Source organism: Melanerpes formicivorus, unplaced genomic scaffold (genome assembly GCF_026170545.1).
Source record: "Melanerpes formicivorus ecotype bairdi unplaced genomic scaffold, bMelFor1.0.p_v2 SCAF_8, whole genome shotgun sequence".
Taxonomy (NCBI): domain Eukaryota; kingdom Metazoa; phylum Chordata; class Aves; order Piciformes; family Picidae; genus Melanerpes; species Melanerpes formicivorus.
The window spans coordinates 2,973,804-2,995,267 of record NW_027142360.1 but is presented as its reverse complement, the minus strand read 5'-3'; the positions used below and the strand labels follow the sequence as shown (position 1 = coordinate 2,995,267).

General features: G+C 50.3%; 1 protein-coding gene across 1 annotated transcript in view; it reads right to left on the bottom strand.

Annotated features, from left to right (window-relative positions):
• CACNA1C (calcium voltage-gated channel subunit alpha1 C) overlaps positions 1-21,464 on the bottom strand; it is a 755,167-nt gene that overhangs the window by 117,147 nt on the left and 616,556 nt on the right. Inside the window, 6 exon segments of the mRNA XM_068141830.1 lie at positions 1,894-1,953; positions 5,987-6,116; positions 7,813-7,945; positions 18,327-18,396; positions 18,524-18,644; positions 20,380-20,494. Coding sequence (XP_067997931.1) covers positions 1,894-1,953; positions 5,987-6,116; positions 7,813-7,945; positions 18,327-18,396; positions 18,524-18,644; positions 20,380-20,494 — 629 coding nt within the window.

The following is a 21,464-nucleotide window of genomic DNA, read 5'->3' as shown; positions in this document are numbered from 1 at the left end:
ACTTAGGACTGGCTTGCTGAGAAAAATAACCCAAGCTGCCAAGTGAACCTAGTATTTAGAAAGCCAGAACTTTGCTCAATTACTGTTATTGAAATTATTAGCCTACCAATTTGGGCAAATTAGACTGAAGGACGAGGCAGCCTATTTTTATTTCCTCCTGAACATTTCCCTGGGGGTAGAGCATGTTCCTGGGGAATGGGAAGGCAGTTTTCAAGCAGGCAAAGCAGCAATTTTCACTTGCAGCTCCAGTCCTCGGTGCTTCAGCGATTTGGACTCTTGGTGACCTCTCCTCACCCCCAAAGTAAGCTTCTGCCCTGTGCTGCCTCTCTGCTACTTGCCTGTGCACCCTGGCAGCTTACAGAAGTCACTGGCTGCCTCTCTGGCCCAGCCCCATGGCTTGTGCAGAACGCAGACCCTCTCTTTGGGCTGCAGCCTGTGTAGGTGGAAGCGTATGCATTCAGGCTGCCTTGCACAGCAAACAAACCCTGGTTTGGAAATATTGGCCAGGGTAGAGAGGGAAATTTATGGGGTGATAGCCTTTCTCTTTTTGGTTGGTCCTCTCTTACTTTTGGTTTTTTTTTCCAACAGGGGCATCCTTTCACTGCAATCCCCCTAAACAGCACTGGTGGCTTGATAGAAGCTCTGCATGACAAGTTTGAATAGCAACATTTCACAGAAGACTTTTACAGCAACTACTAAAACATTCATATCAAAAGCAAAACAAACCTTTGTGTAGGGATAACAGGGTTAGAAAGGAAAGAGAGGGAAAGAAAGACAGATTGGAGGAAGGGAGGGAGGGAGAAAGAGGAAGGGAGGAATTAAGAAGGAAGGAAGGAAAGAAAAAAGGAAGGAGAAGGAAGGAAGGAAGGAAGGAAGGAAGGAAGGAAGGAAGGAAGGAAGGAAGGAAGGAAGGAAGGAAGGAAGGAAGGAAGGAAGGAAGGAAGGAAGGAAGGAAGGAAGGAAGGAAGGAAGGAAGGAAGGAAGGAAGGAAGGAAGGAAGGAAGGAAGGAAGGAAGGAAGGAAGGAAGGAAGGAAGGAAGGAAGGAGGGAGGGAAGGAAGGAAGGAAGGAAGGAAGGAAGGAAGGAAGGAAGGAAGGAAGGAAGGAAGGAAGGAAGGAAGGAAGGAAGGAAGGAAGGAAGGAAGGAAGGAAGGAAGGAAGGAAGGAGGGAGGGAGGGAAGGAAGGAAGGAAGAAAGGAAGGAAGGAGGGAAGGAGGGAAGGAGGGAAGGAGGGAAGGAGGGAAGAAGGAAGGAAGGAGGGAAGAAGGAAGGAAGGAAGGAGGGAAGGAGGGAAGGAGGGAAGGAGGGAAGGAGGGAAGGAGGGAAGGAGGGAAGGAGGGGATTTGGAACTCAGAGGAAATTGAGAATTTGGAATGTCAAAGGAAGGGAGGGAGGGAGGGAAAGAAGAAGGGAGGGATGGAGGGAAGGAGGAAGTGAGGAAGGGAGCAAGAGAAGAAGTGAGGAAGGAAGGCAGGAAGGGAAGGAGAAAGGGAAGAAGTAGGGAGGGAGAGGGAGAGGGAAAAAGAAAGGGAAGGCAGAAAAGAGGGAGGGAAGAAGGAAGGAAAAAAGGGAGGAAAGGAGAGAAGGAGAGAGGAAGGCAGGAAGGAAAGAAAGAAGGGAGGGAGAAAGGAAGGAGGGATGAAGGAGAGTGGGAGAAAGGAGGGATGGAGAAAGGGGGGAAGGAAGGGACAAAGAAGGGAGGGAGAAAGGAGGGAGGAGGGAGGGAGGAAGGAAGAGACAGGGAGGAAGGAAGGGGGGGAAGGAAGGAATGATTTTGGAATTGAAAAGGAATTCAGCATTCGGAATGAAGAAAGAGAGGAAGGAAGAAAGGTCAGAGCAAGAAACTGAGAAAGTAAGAAAGCAAACAAATGAGTGCATTGCTCAGATTGGTTACCTTAAGGATAATTTCTAATGTAAAGATACTAGTGAAGACATAGTCTGCATTGCCTAGGATCTGAAAAATAAGCACAACCGGGTTAGTGGTAGTGAGCATGACCCAGAGACAGAGAGGCGTGTGTGTTAGCAGCAGAGAGGGGCAGCCAGCTCTCGGCTCTGTGAGCAAGGCAGGGCAGAGAAGAGGGGCACTTTACCTTCAGAGCAATTTCAATGGTGAAAATGACAGTAAAAAAGATATCAAAATAAAAGAGAATCTGTAAAAACAAAAGGGAATAGGAGTGGGGAGGGTCAGTCAGTGGCTGGTCACGTCAGCGGGGAATCACAGCTCACAATCAAATACACAGGCCTGGGGGCAGGGGCACGAGCAGGACTGGGTAGGAAATGGGTTCATAACCAACGTCCTGTTGAAGGCAGGGAAGGTCCCGGTGCAGAGGACAAGCAGCCCGTGACACACAAGCTTTTCCCGAGTTACAATCCCATGAGGTCTCTAGAAACAACTTTCTGGGTGCTGCAGTAGGATTTCCTTTCTTTCTTGTTAAATATCTGAAAAGGAACAGGCAACTCAAGGCTCCTCCCAGCTGAGCACACAAGGGTGCCTGCTCCCCCAGTGAGACGCCTTCGTGTTCACTCCCATTCAGGCTCGTTCTGTGCCTCTTGCAAACTGAAAATACAGGCTCTAGCTACTTTTTTTCCCCCTCCCCTCTGTCCTGATTTGCCCTGGATTAGGATGAAAACCAAAGCCTCTGCCAATGGAACAGTATCCCAGCTCCTGTACTGCAAGCAGAATTTGGTAGTGTACCAGAGGTGCCTCTTAGACTTTGCATCTTTCTATAGGCACCTGGAGGACAGGCAAGCTGGAATACTCATCCCATAGAATACCTCATTCCCATGGAATACCTCACTCCCATAGAATACCTCATTCCCATGGAATACCTCATTCCCATGAACTTGGATGGGAATATGGCTGACAGGCACAGCACACCACAAAAAGTGGCCCTTGAGTGTTACAGAAGGCAACAGCAAGTCTGGAAGTGCAAAGTGATTTTCCAAGTAGCAGCATCGAGGACAGAAACATCTTTCAGTGCCAGCCCACTGACATCCCAACAAAAGCAAATGGAGACTTTCTCATTGACAAGTGGGACCAGAACTGAACCCTCTTTGTTTTCAATGGATTGCAAGACTGCACTACCAATGGTGAAGAGCAGAAGAGTCATGTGCTGGGCTTCCTGTTGATTTACAGTAATCAAGTTCTAACCCAGAAGGCAAACATCAGAAAGCTGCAGAAAACCAATCCTGGGTGAAATTTAGGCCTTCACTGCTCACACACTAACAAACACAGAGCAGTAAGTGGCCTTCTCCTCCCCCACAGGTGCTTATTTTACCCCAGTGCGGGTGCTCTAGCTCAGATTCTAGGTGGCTAGATTCTCCCAGGCTGGGCTGCTGTGGGCAGTGGGGTAGCTCTTGGAAACTCCAGGGCTGTTTCAGATTGCACTGTTTAAGGATGATCCAGATCTGGCCCAATTAACAGACTGTGAATGCCAGGTGTATTACTTAGTGCTAGTGTCTAACTTCCAGTTCTTCAGGACACCGCTCTGTTTTGACCCTGGGTTTGTTCTCACTTCTCCTAAGCTGCCTTGGGCTCTATCAGGTTTTGGCAACGTTGAGAAGTAAAAAACAGGGTCATGTCAAGGACAGGCAGAGCTCAGCTGCATCCTATATTGTATTACACACATTGCAACTGGAGAAGTCCCCTTGCCATGCTGCCTTGTGGGTCCTGACATTTGATTATTCTATCAGTGGAATCATTTTCTCATCCATGGACCAGACACGTGGAGACTCTCAGCCTGCTTTGCATGACCCCACCGACATAAAGCAGCCATAAAGTTGATTAAAAGCAATGATTAAGCTATACCTGCAGCTGCTTTACATCATCAGGGCACAGCACAGGAGCTACAGCATATTGGTGAACCTGGCCCCACAGCTGCAGCCAGTAAAGATGTCCCTTACAGATTAAATCCTGCCTGATGCAAGCCTGTGCAGGCAGCACCATTTATCAGCAGGCACATTCATTATAATCTAAATATAAACTAACTCTAGAACACATTAAAATGAATGAGCACCTTGCCAAGATGCAGAGAGCAGTGGAGGCACACAAGGACTTGGGCCTTGCTTGGGCTGTTTGCACTTCCAAAGACTTGCTGTCTGAGCCTTATGTGACACAAGAAGGATGCAGCCAGCAGCCTGCCCCAGGACAGAAGCAGTGTCCAAGGCTCCTGGCTAGCCTTTGAGGGGCTCTCTTTTCCAGCCTCCCTGCTCTGGGACAGTTTGTATCAGCAGCAGCACTGGGCTGCAGGAGTCCTCGTGCACAGGTTAATGTCTGGCTATGTGGTTCCAGGGTGAAGGCAGAGGTGGGCAGTTTGCTTTCAGCTTGCTTCCTTTCTTTCCCTCCCAGATCTCTCTCTGGGCACTGGGCAGGACACAGTCTTACTGTTCTAGTGTCAAAGTGTAAAGGCAGATCATGTTTGCAACCCAAACATCTTGTCACTGTCCCCTTGCATGATACATTTTAAACATCTGTACCTGCAAAAATTAAACACAGATTTTCATGCAACATCAGTGCCTTCAAATACACAACACAACACTTTGCCCCAGGCCTTCAGCTCTGCTACCCAGCACAAATAGCTTTGACTGCTTTAAATCTCCCTGCTACAGAGTCTGAAGCAGCTTCTGTGGCCTGTCAGGAGTCCATGTGCCAGCTGCCATCATAATGAAGCACTAACTTATACTGACATAGATTTATCTCTCCATGGTGGGCACACTCAGCTGTGAACAAGTGGCTCACTGGTGGCACAGGTTTGAGTCTATTATTCAGTGCACAAGTGGCTCACTGGTGGCACAGGTCTGAGTCTATTATTCAGTGCACAAGTGGCTCACTGGTGGCACAGGTTTGATTGCATTATTCAGTGCACAAGTGGCTCACTGGTGGCACAGGTTTGATTGTATTATTCAGTGCACAAGTGGCTCACTGGTGGCACAGGATTGAGTCCATTATTCAGTGCACAAGTGGCTCACTGGTGGCACAGGTTTGATTGCATTATTTAATATCCACCTTCATGACCAAATGCAAAGCAGGTCTGAGATAAGCTCAGGGATAAACCTCCATTGACACCTTCTCTGCATGCACATGTGTCTAACCATGTGCTCAGGCCAGGATATTTCAGGGAGATGGAACACTATACCTTAAATGAAGATTTTATTATTGAACAACAACAACAGATGTTCCACTCTTTAGGCCTTCCAAGCTTTTCCCACCAAGGGGCCACTGCAGATGGCAGAGATCAGGAGTCTCACACAGGACTGGTAATTCTTCTGATTCCTGATCTTAGATTAATGAAAACAACCCCTGGCAAAGTTAAGCACTCAGCACTTCGAAAGGCTAATAAGGATGGTCAGGAAAGAAGGTGAGAATGTAGCTCCTGTGCTGAATGCCTTCCTCTCCTTGCCCTCCTTCCCTGAGGCTGGTGAGGAGAGAAGCATAGCTTAGTTTCTCAGGATTATCTCAGATTTTAATGGTAGCTTTGCAACTTCTGTTCTAATAGTTTGATTCTAAATTTGACAACATCAATTTCCCCCAGAGTGAGTGGATCAAACTCCAGAATGTTACTCCTGATTTACACCAGTGTGAACAAGGGGAAAACGAGGCCCTGGGCTTTTTAGTTCCAAAGCAAACACTTGGCAGGAGAGCACGTGTTCCAAACCTCAAATCCCCCCAGTCAGAATTAGCTGTATCCCACTCAGTGCTTCCACAACTCTTTCTGATGCCTTGATCCAGGAGAACAGCAATTTTGCTTCAGCCTCCTGTCCTTCCTTCCCCTAGACACACTTCAGAAATGAGCTAGAGGCCAAATTCTGCCCTGACTCCTGCTCCTTGCAAAACCTGATGATTTCACACACAGCCTACAGAAGGCACAAACCAGAGCAGAGAGTCACTCCCAAAGCCTTTGATGCAGGCTTTCCTGCCTTGCCTGGCTCCTGATCTGCTTGTACCATGCTTGCAATATACAGGGAGGGAGGGAGGATGGGAAGCATACTTGGTTCCTAAAGGAGAGGTGTCGGACAGGGTCCTCAGCTGCCAGGGAGATGCTGCTGAGCAAGATGAAAAACAGGATCAGGTTGGTGAAAATGTTATCATTAACGATGCGGTGGCAGTGGACACGAAACCTGCAAGAGAGAGGAGAGGCACAGCTTTATCTTTCAGAGAACAGCACCTGGGAAGCTTTCCCCCCTCCTCTTTTGTCAGCAGGACTGGCCCTGGAGGATTGTTCTGCAGAGCAGCTTCCTTCTGCCCCAGCAGCAGGAGTAACACAGGCCCAGGCAGCTTTGCCCGACCCTGCTGGGTGCTGGGCAGCCTTGGCTCTCAACCTGGTGCAGTGATGCACATGATGGATTGGCTGCCTGCAGGACTGCAGGACACAGTGCATAGGGATGGAGAACAGCCACTCCCTCCTGACAAAGGCTTTTGTGGTTTAGATGTGGTCTGAAACCTGCCAACCCAGAATTACAGCTCTCTCTTTCTTTCCCAGAACCATTCCCCATTCATTTAGTGGGAAAGCAACAGAAATGGGCTTTGGGGTGGCCAATGTCTTTCTCAGCTGGGACTGAAGTGTCGTTGAGCAGGAGCAATGGGGGATCTCCCTTGCTAACAGGGCACAGCACTGGCCAGTTGGACACAAGGCAGGCTGGCATTTGCAAAGGACTTCTGGGAGGACATCGAGCCATGCTGAGTGTCTTCTAAACATCAGTCCAATACTAAGTGCTTGGTGCTCTCAGTGGGAAACCAGCAGGTAAAGGGAGTAGCAGTCTCCCATCAAACAGCAGCATGCTTACAGGAGACCATCACAGCAATCTCCCTATGTTGATGTGAGGAAAGGAAGAGTTAAATCCCCTAACAGTCCTGTGCATAATTCTAGAGGCACTTCATTACTCTATTTAGCTCTGCTTTTGGCTCCCCAGCCTCCAAACCTCCACCACAGCAATTTTACAGATGATTGCAGAGGTTAATTTACTTCTTCCACAAGTGGCAAAGCTGGCATAGAGTCCATGAGGCTCAATCATCCTCAGTCCCTCCCTGTTGCACATACCCAAGGAGGAGTGGCCCAGACTCTGCTGTGGCAAGAATGGCTCTGAATTCAGCTGTGCTGTTACAGCCTTGCCGTACTCTGGGGCTGTGTTTGGAGGCCAAGCCCTGTTGGGAGATGCTGGAATATGTGGTGCTGCACAGACCACTGAGCACTGAGCTCAGTCACAAGGCCCTTGCAAATCCACATTCCCCTTTGCCATGGCTCAGCCCCCCACTTAGAGCACTGGCCTTACATCTGCAATGCAAAGACAGGTGGAGCAATGTGAAGCCACGTTGCAGGAGCCCAAGGGAAGAGTGTGAGAGAAGAATTATTCTCCTCTGCTCCCACTCAGGGCTGTCCTTGACGTGTAGGAATGAGCAGCAACACACAAACTCCCTGCTGAGAGTGGATTTGGAGCAGCCATTAGGACAGGAAACTCCTGCCTCATGCCTGACTGATTGCATGGTGGCTTGCTTGCCATTTGGACCTGAATGCATCAGGGAATTCCAATTACTGACTTGCCTCCAAGCCCCTTAGTTCCGAAGCTTTCAGGATTTGTGTCTCCAATCAGCCTTGCAGGTGCCAGGAACTCCCATTGAATGCTGTCAAGGGGCTCCCCTACAGCTGTGCTTTCATGAGGATGTCATGCCAGGGCCTTTAAAGGGGAAACTGGGCAAAGGAGGTCTCTGATATGAACTTCTGGATGAGAGCGCTGCACCACATAAGTTTTGGGGCCCAGCATGAAAGACACAGATGCCCTCCACCTCCTGCTTCCAGCCAAGCAGGCTCTTAAGTACCTGTTGTTAGGACTGAAGATGAAAAAAGCACTGGCATCAGGCATGGGCACAGCCTTTTCCTTGAGGTGCAGCTCAGACATCGGGCGAGGCCGAGGGCCCACAGGCATCTCAGGTTCTTCCTCATCTTCTTCTGCTGCAAGAAGCATGTTTGGGTTTTAATGCAAACCACAACCCCTGCTGGAGCACTGGGCATTGGGATCTGCCCTAACTGGAGCTATACACTAAGAATCATTGAAAAAGGATAATCAGGGAATCACAGAATTGTCAGGGTTGGAAGGGACCTCAAGGATCACCTAGTTCACAGTCCCCTGCTATGGGCAGGGACACCTCACACTCCAGCAGGTTGCTCACAGCCACATCCAGCCTGGCTGCAAACACCTCCAGGCATGAGGCTTCCACCACCTCCCTGGGCAACCTGTGCCAGGCTCTCACCACCCTCATGGGGAAGAACTTCTTCCTAACATCCAATCTGATTCTACCCATTTCTAGTGTTCCTCCATCCCCCCCAGTCCTATCACTCCCTGACACCCTCTAAAGTCCCTTCCCAGCTTTCTTGGAGCCCCCTTCAGATATTGGAAGGCCACAATGAGATCTTCTCAGAGCCTTCTCTTCTCCAGACTGAACAACCCTAACTCTCTCAGCCTGTCCTCATAGGAGAGCAGCTCCAGCCCTCTGCTCATCCTCCTGGCCCTTCTCTGGACACCTTCCAGCACCTCCAGATCTTTCCTGTAATAGAGGCTCCAGAACTGGACACAGAGCTCCAGCTGTGGTCTCACCAGAGTGGAGCAGAGAGGGAGACTCACCTCCCTGGCTCTGCTGGCTATGCTTCTCTTGCTTCAGCCCAGGCTCTGCTTGGCTCTCTGGGCTGCAAGTGCTCACTGCTGGCTCCTGTTGAGCTTCTCATCCCCCAGCACCCCCAAGGCCTTTTCTTCAGGGCTGCTCTCAAGCCAGTCCCTGCCCAGCCTAGATTGGTGCCTGGGAATGCCCTGACCCAGATGCAGGACCTTCTTACATCTTACACCACCACCTTCCTTTCCTTCATGGGCACTTCTTTTCATTTACTTGGGCATTAACTGGCTGTCAGCTTCTGATTTGCACACAGCAGAGACTGCATAGCCTGCTGCTCCCCTCTCTGAATTCGTGCTGCTGTTCCCAAGAGGGGCTCCTCAGCCCTTATGGAATGGCATCTCCCTTTCTTCAGACCATCCCTCAGTTTATCAAGATCTGTTTTTCAGCTTCTTGTGAGGCTTTCCACAGAGCCACTGCCCTATCTGGGAGGGTGTCTGGATGAGTGGAGCATGGGCACTTGGAATTATGCCCATCACAAACTCTTGAAATGGATCCCTTTCATAACTCAGTGGGGTGAACCAGGTTGAGATTCTTGCACCTGATGCCTATAGAGCAGCTCTCCAGCCAGGCTGCAGATCAGCGAGCACCCTCACGGGAAGAAAACTGTGGAGGCTATGTGATATGTGAAAGAGGACCTGTGAGGATCACTTCTACCTGCAGAAGTCAGCTGCTGTATTGTAAAGGATGTGATAGGATTTTGCTGGTTTAAAGACCCCAATCCTCTCACTTGAGCAGCAAGATGGGAAGAAATGTTTTAAGAAAGAGGCATGACAGATGCCACTGATCCATCTTCCACCCAGAGCAAAGGAGGAACCTCTAGTTTCCACCTGGGTCACAACCATCCCATGGCAAGCTACAGACTGGGGGATGAGTGGTTAGAAAGCTGTGACTCAGAGAGGGACCTGGGAGTTCTGGTTGGCAGTTGATCAAATACAAGCCAGCAGTGCCCAGGTGGCCAAGAAAGCCAATGGCATCCTGGCCTGGATCAGAAACACTGTGGCCAGCAGGGACAGGAGGTGATCATCCCCCTGTGCTCACCACTGCTGAGGCCACACCTTGAGTGTTGTGCTCAGCCCTGGGCCCCTCACTACAGGAAGGACATTGAGGGGCTGAAGAGTGTCCAGAGAAGGGCAATGAGGCTGGAGAAGGGCCTGGAGGACCTGGGCTATGAGGAGGGGCTGAGGGAGCTGGGGGTGTTCAGGCTGGAGAAGAGGAGGCTGAGGGAGACCTCATTGCTCTCTACAGCTCCCTGAAGGGAAGTTGGAGTGAGGAGGGGGCAGCCTCTGCTCCTTGGTGGCAAGAGACAGGAGCAGAGGAAATGGTTCCAAGCTGCAGCTGGGGAGGTTCAGGCTGGATGCTAGGAAATATTTCTTCCCAGAGAGGCTTCTCAGACACTGGAATGGTCTGCCCAGGGCAGTGCTGGAGTCACCATCCCTGGAGGTGTTTAAGTGGAGCTGGTGCTTAGGGACATGGTTTAGTGCTGACCCTGCAGTGCTGGGTTAAGGATTGGACTGGATGAGGCTGGAGGTCTCTTCCAGCTGGGTGTTTTCTGTGATTCTGTGAAAAGGTTTATCTTAAGTCCTTAAAGTGAGATATGATGTAGGAAGGGCCTGTTCCATTAGGGCCAGGTATGATACTAGCTCTGTGAATGGACACATCAGAAATAACAGAGGGATCATCACAGATCCTCATCTAGATGTCCAAGGCAGAGGGAAAGTAGCCTTCTGAATGCATGCCACCATTGCATGCAAACAGGATTCTTTCTCAGTTAGCCAGCGTTCAGCTCCCGGTCCATGAGAGATCTCTGTAGGAATGTTTTGAGCTGCTACACACAATTTGTACTTTGTTAACACAGCCTATTTGTCACAGCTCAATTGCATGTTGTAATAGTTGGAATGGAATGGAATGGAATGGAATGGAATGGAATGGAATGGAATAGAATAGAATAGAATAGAATAGAATAGAATAGAATAGAATAGAATAGAATAGAATAGAATTAACCAGGTTGGAAAAGACCTTCAAGATCATCAAGTCCAACCTATCATCCAGCACCATCTAATCAACTAAACCATGGCACCAAGGGCCTCATCCAGCCTCCTCTTAAACACCTCCAGTGATGGTGACTCCACCACCTCCCTGGGCAGCACATTCCAATGGGCAATCTCTCTTTCTATGAAGAACTTCTTCCTCACCTCCAGCCTAGACCTCCCCTGGCACAGCTTGGGACTGTGTCCTCTTGTTCTGGTGCTGGTTGCCTGGGAGAAGAGACCAACCCCCACCTGGCTACAACTTCCTTTCAGGGAGTTGTAGAGAGCAAGAAGGTCTCCCCTGAGCCTCCTCTTCTCCAGGCTAAGCAACCCCAGCTCCCTCAGCCTCTCCTCACAGGGCTGTGCTCCAGACCCCTCCCCAGCTTTGTTGCCCTTCTCTGGACACCGTCCAGCACCTCAACATCTTTCCTACACTGAGGGGCCCAGAACTGGACACAGTGATATGCTTTATAGAATTGGTTTTATTAGGTAAGGGAACAGTCAGAAGTACTTTTGTGCTTTGGTGTCAATGTTCATTTCTCTGTAATGCTGCACTCCTTTGCCCTTGCACCCTTTTGGCTGTGAGGCCATAAGCCCCTACAGGCTGCAGTGCAGCAGCAGTGGGAAATTCAGTGATGAGGATTGCTTTAGTTCTTTTCTTTCTTCATTTTTTAACTCTACAAAGAGCAGCACCCTTGTGGAAGGACACTGCTTTGCTTCAAGCTCCCATGCATCCTCCCAAGCTTTCACCTTCAGCTGACATTCTGAAGCCTTTTTCTGTTCTGCACCAGACAGCAAGGCTGGCTCCCTGTCTTCCTACAATAAACATATCATCCTCATCATAATCCTTTTAGTGTACACAAACCTCTGGAAGGACCAGAATCTCCTTCCAACAAAGAAGGTAGCTGCTCTGCTGAGCTGCAAGCACACAGAGTGTTCTGGGGGCTAAGTGCAGCACTGTGTAGCAAACAGAGTCAGAAGAGGTTACTGAGAGGCAGCAGAAACAAATAGGAAATTGAGTGAGGTAGGTGCAAGAACAAAGGGAAAACAAATGAAGTGAGGATTTCAAATTGGTTTTGAGAGCTGGGGCAGGGGGAAGGATGTTTTCAGAGAATGGAATGGTACACAGCCATGGAAAGGTCACAGCCCTTAACAGCTTAAATCACACACAGAAAATAGGCAGAGCCAGCTGACTGCATAGGATGCTTCACTCAAAGCACAGCTGGAAGGGATCCACAGGCAAGGGGGCAAGGAATAGTGTGCTCCTGGATGGGCCATCTGTGCCCACACAGCAGCTCCTGTACTGCAGCTGAACTGGGCATCAATAAGCAGCATTCCAGACTGGTCAGACAGCCACAAGGGAACTGAAGAGAGAGTGGGGATTGGGAAATTCGAGATTGCTAATGATGGGGAAAGACTTGGAGCCTTCTTCCTCTAAACTATCTACACAAGCCAGATCACAGAAAACACCCAGCTGGAAGAGACCTCCAGCCTCATCCAGTCCAATCCTTAACCCAGCACTGCAGGCTCAACACCAAACCATGTCCCTAAGCACCAGCTCCACACACTGCCTAAACACCTCCAGGGATGGTGACTCCAGCACTGCCCTGGGCAGACCATTCCAGTGTCTGAGAACCCTCTCTGGGAAGAAATATTTCCTAGCATCCAGCCTGAACCTCCCCTGGCAAAGCTTGGAACCATTTCCTCTGCTCCTGTCCCTTGCCACCAAGGAGCAGAGGCTGCCCCCTCCTCACTCCAACCTCCCTTCAGGGAGCTGTAGAGAGCAATGAGGTCTCCCCTCAGCCTCCTCTTCTCCAGCCTGAACACCCCCAGCTCCCTCAGCCCCTCCTCATAGCCCAGGGGCTTCAGGCCCTTCTCCAGCCTCACTGCCATTCTCTGAACATACCCCAGCCCCTCAGTGTCCCTTTTGTAGTGAGGGGCCCAGAACTGACATGCCACATCAGCTCTGAGAAGACCTTGGTGTTTGTGAGCTTTCTACAGCAGGATGCCATAGATGACTCTGGCAAATCTGATCCAACAAGCAACTTGCAGAACTTTACTGTACCTAAGCCTTATGGTTGCCTTCCATGAACTCTGAAAGAAGTGGTCAAGTAATTTGCTGAGCTGTAGAGAGATCACCTTCACTTTTCACAAACAATTAATAATCACTTCAGGGAACAGTCCTGCTTAGAAATGGCATTGTGCAGTGGAAGATACCCGAGATGCTGTCTGGTTGCACCTGTAATGCTTTTAGGAAGCAGGAGAAAACTTGACCGTACATTCTGAGCTTCAGCAAGACCACATGCCAGGTCTTGCACTTAGGTCACAACAACCCCAAGCAACACTACAGGCTTGGGGCAGAGTGGCTGGAGAGCTGCTGGCAGAAAGGGACCTGGGGGTGCTCATGGACAAGCAGCTGAACAGGAGCCAGCAGTGTGCCCAGCTGGCCAAGAAAGCCAAAGGCATCCTGGCTGGGATCAGCAATGCTGTGTCCAGCAGCAGCAGGGAGGGGATTGTCCCCTGGGACTCAGCTCTGGGGAGGCCACACCTCGAGGGTTATGTCCAGTTCTGGGCATCTCAATCCAAGAGAGATGTGGAGGTGCTGGAGCCAGGGCAGAGCAGGGCAAGGAAGCTGGGAAGGGCCTGGAGAAGAAATCTGATGGAGAGTGACTGAAGGAGCTGGGGATGGTTAGTGTGAAACAGAAGAGGCTGAGGGGAGACCTCCTGGCTCTCTACAGCTACCTGAAAGGAGGTTGTGGAGAGGTTGGTGCTGGTCTCTTCTCCCAGGTAATTAGTGACAGAACAAGAGGGAACAGCCTCAAGCTGCAGCAGGGCAGGGTCAGGCTGGACAGCAGGAAGAATTTGTTCCCATCAAGAATGGTCAGGGATTGGAATGTGCTGCCCAGGGAGGTGGTGGAGTCCCCAATCCTGGCTGTGTTTCAAGGTGTTTTGGCTGTGGTGCTTGGGGCTATGGTTTAGGGGTGAGCCTTGCAGAGTAGGGCTCTGGGTTGGAGTTGGTGATTCTGAGGCTCTTTTGCAAACTGAATGTTTCTGTGACTCTGTGGTTCAAATGTTAGGTTCTATTAAAAAATATGCCAAGAGAGGGAGTTAAAAGTGGCTTTGCTTACTTCTGTGGATCTGATCTTATGCAGACAGAATGTCCATGACACACATGCTGGCCTATTTGTAAGCTATCCACAGAAGCTAACTAAACCACAATTCCATCACCACTAGGCTTAAATTTGATCTCTAGGTGACTGCACATTCACTTGTCATGGTCTGGAAACCCAAGCCAGCTAAGAAATAGAAACATAAATGTATCAAGCTGTTTAAATTCATGCTTTTGACTGAAGACTCTCACAAACTGCTCAGCAACTGGGGTGCATGTCCAGGAAGTGTCTGTGGTTATAGAGGCTTTGCAGAGATTGGTCACAGCATCACAGAATGTAAGGGGTTGGAAGGGACCTTCAAAGCTCATCCAGTCCAACCTCCCCTGCCAGAGCAGGAGCACCTAGAGCAGATCACACAGGAACACATCCAGGCAGCTCTTGAATATCTCCACAGAGGGAGACTCCACAGCCCCCCTGGGCAGCTTGTGCCAGGGCTCTGTCACCCTCACAGGGAAAAAAATGTTTGCATGGAACTTCCTATGCCTCAACTTCCACCCACTGCCCTTCAAAGCCATGTTTGTGTGGTCCACCACTCTTGCATGGTGTAGGGAGCACATTCCATTTCTGATAGAAATGATGGGCTACAAATATGGATGAATGCAGGTGTAGCAAATTCACAGGGACTTTGTGTGTGTGTGTGTACTGAAAATCAAATGCAACAACAGTTTTCCTTCTTGCTTGTCTGAAAACTTTGTCCATCCAGCCCTCTGTTCATCATCTGCTCATAGCCCTTTTATGGACATGCTGGAAGGTGTCCAGAGAAGGGCCAGGAGGATGAGCAGAGGGCTGGAACACCTCTCCTATCAGGACAGACTGAGAGAGTTGGGGCTGTTCAGTCTGGAGAAGGCAAGGCTCTGAGGAGACCTTCTTGTGGCCTTGCAGTATCTGAAGGGGGCTACAAGAAAGCTGGGGAGGGACTTTTGAGGGTGTCAGGAAGTGATAGGACTGGGGGGGATGGGAAAAAATTAGAAATGGGTAGATTGAGATTGGATGTGAGGAAGAAGTTGTTGCCCATGAGGGTGGCGAGAGCCTGGCACAGGTTGCCCAGGGAGGTGGTGGAAGCCTCATCCCTGGAGGTGTTTGCAGCCAGGCTGGCTGTGGCTGTGAGCAACCTGCTGTAGTGTGAGGTATCACAGTCTCACAGTATCATTCAGGGTTGGAAGGGACCACAAGGATCATCTAGTTCCAACCCCCCTGCCATGGGCAGGGACACCCCACACTAGATCAGCCTGCCCAGAGCCTCATCCAGCCTGGCCTTAAACACCTCCAGGGACAGGGCCCCAACCACCTCCCTGGACAACCCATTCCAGGGCTTCACCACTCTCATGGGGAAGAACTTCCTCCTGCCCTCCAGCCTGAATCTCCCCACCTCCAGCTTCATTCCATTCCCCCTAGTCCTATCACTACCTGGGATCCTGAGCAGTCCCTCCCCAGCCTTCCTGTAGCCCCCTTCAGATACTGGAAGGCCACAATGAGGTCACCTGGGAGCCTTCTCTTCTGCAGACTGAACAGCCCCAACTCCTTCAGTCTGTCCTCATAGGAGAGGTGCTCCAGCCCTCTGCTCATCCTCCTGGCCCTTCTCTGGTGTCCCTGGCCATGGCAGGGGGGTTGGAGCTGGCTGATCCTTGAGGTCCTTTCCAACCCTGACAATTCTGTGATTCTATCTATTTATGATGAAATAATTACATTTTTTCCTGTGTCATTACCTTTTTCCCCACTCTCTCCCATCAGCTTACAATCAGACATCTATTAGGAATCATGGAACAGCAGAGGATGTGTTTTATTACCTCTTACAGCCTGTTACATAACCATAGAAACACAGAAGAGCAGAGCAGGAAAGGATCATTAACAGCCCTCGGGTTCATGCCTCTGCTAAGCCAGGACCAAGTAATGATTTTACCTAAGCCTTTCCTGGCAGATATTTTTGTGGCCTATTCTTAAGTACACTTGGTGATGCCAGGCCTCTACAGCCACCTTCACAATCTTTTCAACCCTCACCAGGAGAAAATTCTCCCCTGTCCATAATGGAGACTATTTCCTTCCTTCTATCCCCTCTATATTCTATTCTGTTCTCCCTAGACCAGGCTTTCATGCATTTGAAGATGCTTCTCCTGCCTTTCCTAGCAAGAACAACCCCAGTTCTTTCAATCTGAGTTCTTGCTTCCTATTAGCATTGTTCTCACCATGCTCTTCCATCCTCCTTCCAGCTTAGCCCCATTTCTCCTAAGCAGAGCACCCACAATGAGATATTCTCAGTGGTGAAATGAATGACAGCACTTGTTTTGCTCCAGTTAGCTTTCAGTGGCCAGTAAGATGAAGTGTATGAATGGACTGGAGGGTCATGTTTCCACTGCTTCTACAAGTCCCTCCTTGCCTAACCTTTGGAAAGGCAGCAAACCTTTGCTGGCTCCTGTTGAGCTTAGTGATCACAAGACCCAGATTCTTTTCTGAAGAACAGTTACCTAACTGAGTGTCACCTAAGGTGCTTTATTTGTGAGTTGTTTATTCCTCTCCATGTGCAGAGCCTGGCCCTTTGCATTTGATTTAGACCATTTATCTAGTTCCTCAAGAGCTCTTTGAATTCTAATGCTGCCCTCCACCATGCTTCCTGTCCTTCTTGCTTCATGCCAACTGCAAATGCAATAAGCATATTTCCATTTCCATCATTCCAGCCATTAACAATGAACTGAAGTGAACTCAGAACAGGACCTTGGGCCATTGCTACTCTCCACATAAAGGGTCTGACCAGTTTCACAGAACCACAGAATCAACCAGGCTGGAAGACACCTCCAAGACCACAGAATCACAGAATCACCAAGGTTGGAAGAGACCTCAAAGATCATCAAGTCCAACCTGTCACCACAGACCTCATGACTAAACCATGGCACCAAGTGCCACATCCAATCCCCTCTTGAACACCTCCAGGGATGGGGACTCCACCACCTCCCTGGGCAGCACATTCCAGTGGTGAATGACTCTCTTGGTGAAGAACTTTCTCCTCACCTCCAGCCTAAACTTCCTCTGGCACAGCCTGAGACTGTGTCCTCTTGTGCTGGTGCTGCTTGCCTGGGAGAAGAGACCAACCCCCACCTGGCTACAACCTCCCTTCAGGGAGTTGTAGAGAGCAAGAAGGTCTCCCCTGAGCCTCCTCTTCTCCAGGCTAAGCAACCCCAGCTCCCTCAGCCTCTCCTCACAGGGCTGTGCTCCAGACCCCTCCCCAGCTTTGTTGCCCTTCTCTGGACACCTTCAAGTCTCTCAATGTCCTTCTAAAACTGTGGGCCCCAGAACTGGACACAGGACTCAAGGAGTGGCCTAATCAAGATCATCAAGTCCAACTGATCACCCAGCCCTATCTAATCAACCAGACCATGGCACTCAGTGCCTCACCCAGGCTCTTCTTAAACACCTCCAGGGATGGTGACTCCACCACCTCCCCGGGCAGCACATCCCAATGGCCAATCCCTCTTGCTGGGAAGAACTTCCTTCTAAGATTGAAGCTAAACTTTCCCCTGCACAGGTTGAGACTGTGTCCTCTTGTTCTGGTGCTGGTTGTCTGGGGAAGAGACCAGCCCCCACCTGGCTACAACCTCCCTTCAGGTAGCTGTAGACATTACTAAGGTCTCCCCTGAGCCTCCCCAAAGCCATGTTTTTCTAGGCAGCTTATGAGAACACTGTGCAAGCCAACCAGAAGCCACAGCAAAGCTAAAGAATATGGCATTTACTCTTCCCTTGCCTACAAGTCCTGGTAGCCCCTTTTAGAGACAAATGAGGGTGGTCTGACATGATTGCACAGAAGCACAGAATTGTCAGGGTTGAGAGTGACCTCAAAGATCCTCTAATTCCAACCCCTTATTATCCAACCTTCCTGTGGCCTTCCAGTATCTGCAAGGGGCTACAAGAAAGCTGGGGAGAGACTTTTGAGGGTGTCAGGGAGTGAAAGGACTGGGGGGGATGGAGCAAAACTAGAAATGGGTAGATTCAGATTGGATGTTAGGAAGAAGTTGTTCCCCATGAGGGTGGTGAGAGCCTGGCACAGGCTGCCCAGGGAGGTGGTGGAAGCCTCATCCCTGGAGGTGTTTGCAGCCAGGCTGGATGTGGCTGTGAGCAACCTGCTGTAGTGTGAGGTGTCCCTGCCCATGGCAGGGGGGTTGGGACTGGCTGAGCCTTGAGGTCCCTTCCAACCCTGACAATTCTGTGATTCTATATGAATTGATTTGCTTCTCTCTCAAGCTCTGTATCTCTACACACAGGACTTGCCAGAGAACAAAATCAAATGTGACTACCAGTCAGGGTAGGAACTGCAAAGGCCTGAGCCCCCACCTGTGCAGGCACAGGCAAGGACACCATCCTGCCCTGCTGGGAAAGCATGGCCTGTTCAGCATACCTGCTACCACAATCTGACTCCCTCTGCATTAGCAACTAGAGCCTCTCTTTGTTGAATCAGGGATAAGAGGAGGAAGATAAATACCTGGTGCTTCTGTGGTGGGGTAGGGGCTCTTTTCTTCATTTTCATTGAGCTGATAATCATCCACGTTGATCTGACAGACATGGAAGGAGAAGCAGCAAGTCCTTTATCAGACAAGGCAGAGGCTTTTCATTTCCTCAGAAAGCAAAGCTGTCCCTGCCAGCACTTGACAGAGAGTGCTGGCTGCCAGCAGCCCTTACCTTGGTAGCAGGTGGGGATTCTCCATCAGCAGTGATCGATTTCAGCTCAATTTTCTCCTCTTTTGCCTCCTCCTCCACAGCTGTTTTCTCTATCTCCTGTTTCTTTTCAGGACTAGCAGTCCTAACAATTTTACAAGAGAGAAAGCAAAGAGTTACAAAGGTGAAAGGGCTGTTTCCCTTTCAGGAGCTTCACAGAGTACAGCAAATGCCAGGAAAACAATCAGATGGCTCCAATCTGAGCTCAGGCTGTGTACCAGCAGCTCCACTCTGCAGGCCAAAGCACAGACTCTGTTCTGCTTCCCTGGAGCACCCTTCTATTGCATAGCTTTCTCAAGGGCAGGGGTGACACAGGGACAGGAGTGGGGCACACACATGCTGGGGAGCTGTGTGCCCCTCTGCTTGTGCACACACTGATTCCAGGTCTGTCAGCAGAGATTTCTGTTTACCCAATGACAGAGGCCTCAACCTATATCTTGGGGACTTCTGCTGGGTTGCCTACAAAGCTTTTGGCCCTCACTGCCCTCCCAGATCCAGGAAAAGCTGCTGACTGGTTTTCAGGGTGAAACAGAAAGAGCTGCACAAGACATCCCCTCCAAGCAGCCTGGAAGACAGGGAATAGAAATGTGGACTAATGAGAGGCTTCCCCACTGTTAGCAGCTGGGAATGACAGAGAAGCAATATATCCAGCTCCAAAGAGCTTGAAGAACTGTCAGGAGAAGAGCAGCATGTGACACCAAAGCAGAAGGAAGCTGCTGAATTTTGGTGTGGGAATGACAGTGTGAAAATATGCCTTGTGGGCCAAAGGAGCCAGAAGGAACTAAGGAGATTCAAATGGGGTGGTAACATTGACACCATTGCATTCTCTGCTGATGCCCTGAAAGCTCAGCAGCCTCCCACACGTCCCTGCCTCTGCTCACATCACTGCACCTGTGGGACTCCCCAGCTGGTGACACCTTCTTGTCCTTCAGTTTGAATTCTTTTGCATTGAAGGTTATCATAGTATCATAGTATCATAGTATCATTCAGGGTTGGAAGGAGCCACAAGGATCATCTAGTTCCAACCCCCCTGCCATGGGCAGGGACACCCCACACTAGATCAGGCTGCCCAGAGCCTCATCCAGCCTGGGCTTAAACACCTCCAGGGACAGGGCCCCAACCACCTCCCTGGACAACCCATTCCAGGGCTTCACCACTCTCATGGGGAAGAACTTCTTCCTCACATCCAGCCTCAATCTCCCCACCTCCAGCTTCATTCCATTCCCCCTAGTCCTATCACTACCTGAGATCCTGAGCAGTCCCTCCCCAGCCTTCCTGTAGCCCCCTTCAGATACTGGAAGGCCACAATGAGGTCACCTGGGACCCTTCTCTTCTGCAGACTGAACAGCCCCAACTCCTGCAGTCTGTCCTCATAGGAGAGGTGCTCCAGCCCTCTGCTCATCCTCCTGGCCCTTCTCTGGACACCTTCCAGCACCTCCAGATCCCTCTTGTAATAGGGGCTCCAGAACTGGAGGCAGTACTCCAGGTGGGGTCTCACCAGGGCTGAGCAGAGAGGGAGGATCACCTCCCTTGCCCTGCTGGCCACACTTCTCCTGCTGCAGCCCAGGAGCTGATTGGCTTTGTGGGCTGCAAGTGCACACTGAGAGCTCCTGTTGAGCTTCTGCTCCCCCAGCACCCCCAAGTCTCTCTCCTCAGGGCTGCTTTCCAGCCAGTCCCTGCCCAGCCTGGATTTGTGCCTGGGATTGCCTCGACCCAGATGCAGGACCCTGCCCTTGGTCTTATTGAACTTCATGAGGTTGGCTTGTGCCCACCTCTCCAGCAATGCATGCCCAGCACTGTCTATAAGCAAAGGGATTTACCTAGCTAGCTTTTTCCTTTCTTTTTCCTCTTCCTCCTCTTTCTGTGCAGATGTCAAACTCTCAGCATCAGCAAGGTTGTCCACAGCAATGGCCAAGAATACATTCAGCAGGATATCTGTTGGTGGTGTCACTTAAGGAAAACAGGCTTTGGACTCTGTGGAACAACAAACATTATACCAAAGTCTTCTCAATTGGAAAGGTTTAGCCACCCTGGGATTGTCCAAACTTCCCTTCCTCACCAGTGCTCAGGATGTGCATATCCAGCATGCACCAGTCTACAGCTTCCATCTGGATGGCTCACACATTGTGTGGGGCTTCCAAAACTTCACAACAGAGTGACTGATGCAAAACCTCTAAGACTTATGAACCACCTAAGACTTGTAAAACTTCAAACTTCTGGTTTAGATTCTGATTTCATAGCATCACAGAATGCTCTGGCTTGGAAGGGACCTCCAAAGCTCATCCAGCCCAACCCCCTCTGCACTCAGCAGGGACATCCTCCACTAGAGCAGGTTGCCCACAGCCCTGTTGAGCATCACCTCAAATATCTTCAGGGATAGGGCCCCAACCAACTTCCTGGGCAACCTGTTCCAGTGTTCCATTACTCTCATGGTGCAGAACTTGTTCCTAACATCCAACCTCAATCTGCTCTTCTCCAGTTTGAAGCCATTGTACCTTGTCCTGTCCCTGCAGGCCTTTGCAAACAGTCTCCATCCTTCTTGTAGCCCCCTTCAGGTACTCCTCCAGGCTGAACACCCCCAGCTCCCTCAGCCTGTCCTCAGAGCAGAGCTGCTCCAACACCCTGATCATTTTTGTGGCCCTCCTCTGGACCTGCTCCATGAGGTCCATGTCCTTCCTGGGTTGAGGTCTCACCAGAGCAGAGTAGAGGGTCAGAATCACCTCTCTGGATCTGCTGGCAATGCTGCTTTTGATGCAGCCCAGGATGTGATTTCCCTTCTGGGCTGCAAGCTCACCCTGCCTGCTCCTGCCCAGCATCTCCTCCATCAGCACCCCCAAGTTCTTTTCCACAGGGCTGTTTTCTAACACCTCCTCCCTCAGTCTGTATTGGTAGTGAGGATTGTTCC